This window comes from Lepidothrix coronata, unplaced genomic scaffold (assembly GCF_001604755.1).
Source record: "Lepidothrix coronata isolate B3197 unplaced genomic scaffold, Lepidothrix_coronata-1.0 Scaffold496, whole genome shotgun sequence".
NCBI classification, from domain to species: Eukaryota; Metazoa; Chordata; class Aves; order Passeriformes; family Pipridae; genus Lepidothrix; species Lepidothrix coronata.
The window spans coordinates 29,096-30,924 of record NW_016690676.1 but is presented as its reverse complement, the minus strand read 5'-3'; the positions used below and the strand labels follow the sequence as shown (position 1 = coordinate 30,924).

Below are 1,829 nucleotides of genomic sequence, written 5' to 3'. Positions count from 1 at the left end.
ACCCCTTTCCACATCCCCCCATCCCATGACCCCTTTCCACATCCCCCCCATTCCATAACCCCTTTCCATATCCCCCCATTCCATCACCTTTTCCACATCCCCCCATTCCATAACCCCTTTCCACATCCCCCCATCCCATGACCCCTTTCCTTATCCCCCCATTCCATCACCTTTTCCACATCCCCCCATTCCATAACCCCTTTCCACATCCCCCCTCATTCCATAACCCCTTTCCATATCCCCCCATTCCACAACTCCTTTCCATATCCCCCCATTCCATAACCCCTTTCCATATCCCCCCCATCCCATGACCCCCTTAATGTTTCCCACCCCATGACCCCCCAAATGCCCCTCCATGTCCCCCCTTCCTCGCCCCCCCCCCCATTTCTGGGGGTCTCACCCTCAGCCTGTGCAGTTTCCCCGTGAGCCCCTCGATGGTGCTCAGGATCAGCTCCACGTCGCTGGGAGGGGTCCTGGGGGGGTCCTGAGCCCCCTCAGCCCCCCGGGGGGGTCCAGGGAGGGCGGGGGGGGGTTGGGAGGGTCCCGTGGGGAGGCTCACGTAGAAATAATTGCCTGGGAAAACGGGGGGGGGGCAACGTTAGACCTGCTGGGGGAGGGTGTTGGTGGCCCCTCCCCAGGTTTTAGTGGCCCCCCCAGGGTGTCAGTGGCCCCTCCCCAGGTTTTAGTGGCCCCCCAGGGTGTCAGTACCCCCCTGAAGGGTGTTGGTGGCCCCCCCGAGGGTCTCAATGGCCTCGCGAGGGGTTTTGGGGGGGGTCTCTTTACCATCCACACAAGCTCCGCCTCCTTCCCGCAGCTCGGGCTCTGATTGGCTGCTGCCTGGTGAGGGCGTGGCCTCCCGAGCCCCCTCCACCTGGGCTGGGACCCCAAAAATTGGGGAGGGGGGGAGGAGAGGGGGGGGTGAGAGGGACCCGCCACCAGCACCCGAAATAGCTCCCGAAATCAGCACCCAAGATCAGCACCCAAAATATCACCCAAAATTAGCACCCAGCACCCAAAATAGCACCCAAAATTAGCACCCAGCACCCGAAATCAGCACCCAAAATTAGCACTCGAAATAGCACCCAAAATAGCGCCCAGCACCCGAAATCAGCACCCAAGATCAGCACCCAGCACCCGAAATGAGCACCCCAAAATAACAGCTCAAAATTAGCACCCGAAATTAGCGTCCCAAAATCAGCACCAGCGTCCCAAAATCATCACCAGCATCCCAAAATCAGCACCCGAGATCAGCACCTCAAAATCAGCGAGGGGCGGGGAGTGAGACCCCCCCAACTGTGTGAGACCCCCCCCATTTCCAGTGAGGGGCAGGGAGTGAGACTCCCAACTGTGAGACCCCTGATCCCAGGAATGGGCAGGGACTGAGACCCCCAATCCCACCAAGGAGCAGGGACTGGGATCCCCAATCCCACCAAGGAGCAGGGTCTGAGACTCCCAATCCCATCAAGGAGCAGGGAATGGGATCCCCAACTGTGAGACCCCTGATCCCAGGAATGGGAAGAGTCTGAGACCCCCAATCCCACCAAGGAGCAGGGACTGGGATCCCCTATCCCACCAAGGAGCAGGGACTGAGACTCCCAATCCCATCAAGGAGCAGGGAATGGGATCCCCAATCCCATAAAGGAGCAGGGACTGGGACTCCCAATCCCATCAAGGAGCAGGGACTGGGACCCCCAATCCCATCAAGGGGCAGGGATTGGGACCCCCAACTGTGAGACCCCTGATCCCAGGAATGGGCAGAGTCTGAGACCCCCAATCCCACCAAGGAGCAGGGAATGAGACCCCCAATCCCACCAAGGAGCAGGGAATGA

General features: G+C 59.9%; 1 protein-coding gene across 1 annotated transcript in view; it reads right to left on the bottom strand.

Moving 5' to 3' along the window:
• Nucleotides 1–373: 373 nt before the first annotated feature.
• ARHGEF11 (Rho guanine nucleotide exchange factor 11) overlaps nucleotides 374–1,829 on the bottom strand; it is a gene marked incomplete at both ends in the record, with an annotated part of 23,257 nt that continues 21,801 nt past the window's right edge. The window contains 2 exons of the mRNA XM_017839822.1: nucleotides 374–573; nucleotides 784–960. Of these exons, the coding sequence (XP_017695311.1) occupies nucleotides 374–573; nucleotides 784–960 (377 nt within the window). The remainder of the gene's footprint in view (nucleotides 574–783; nucleotides 961–1,829) is intronic.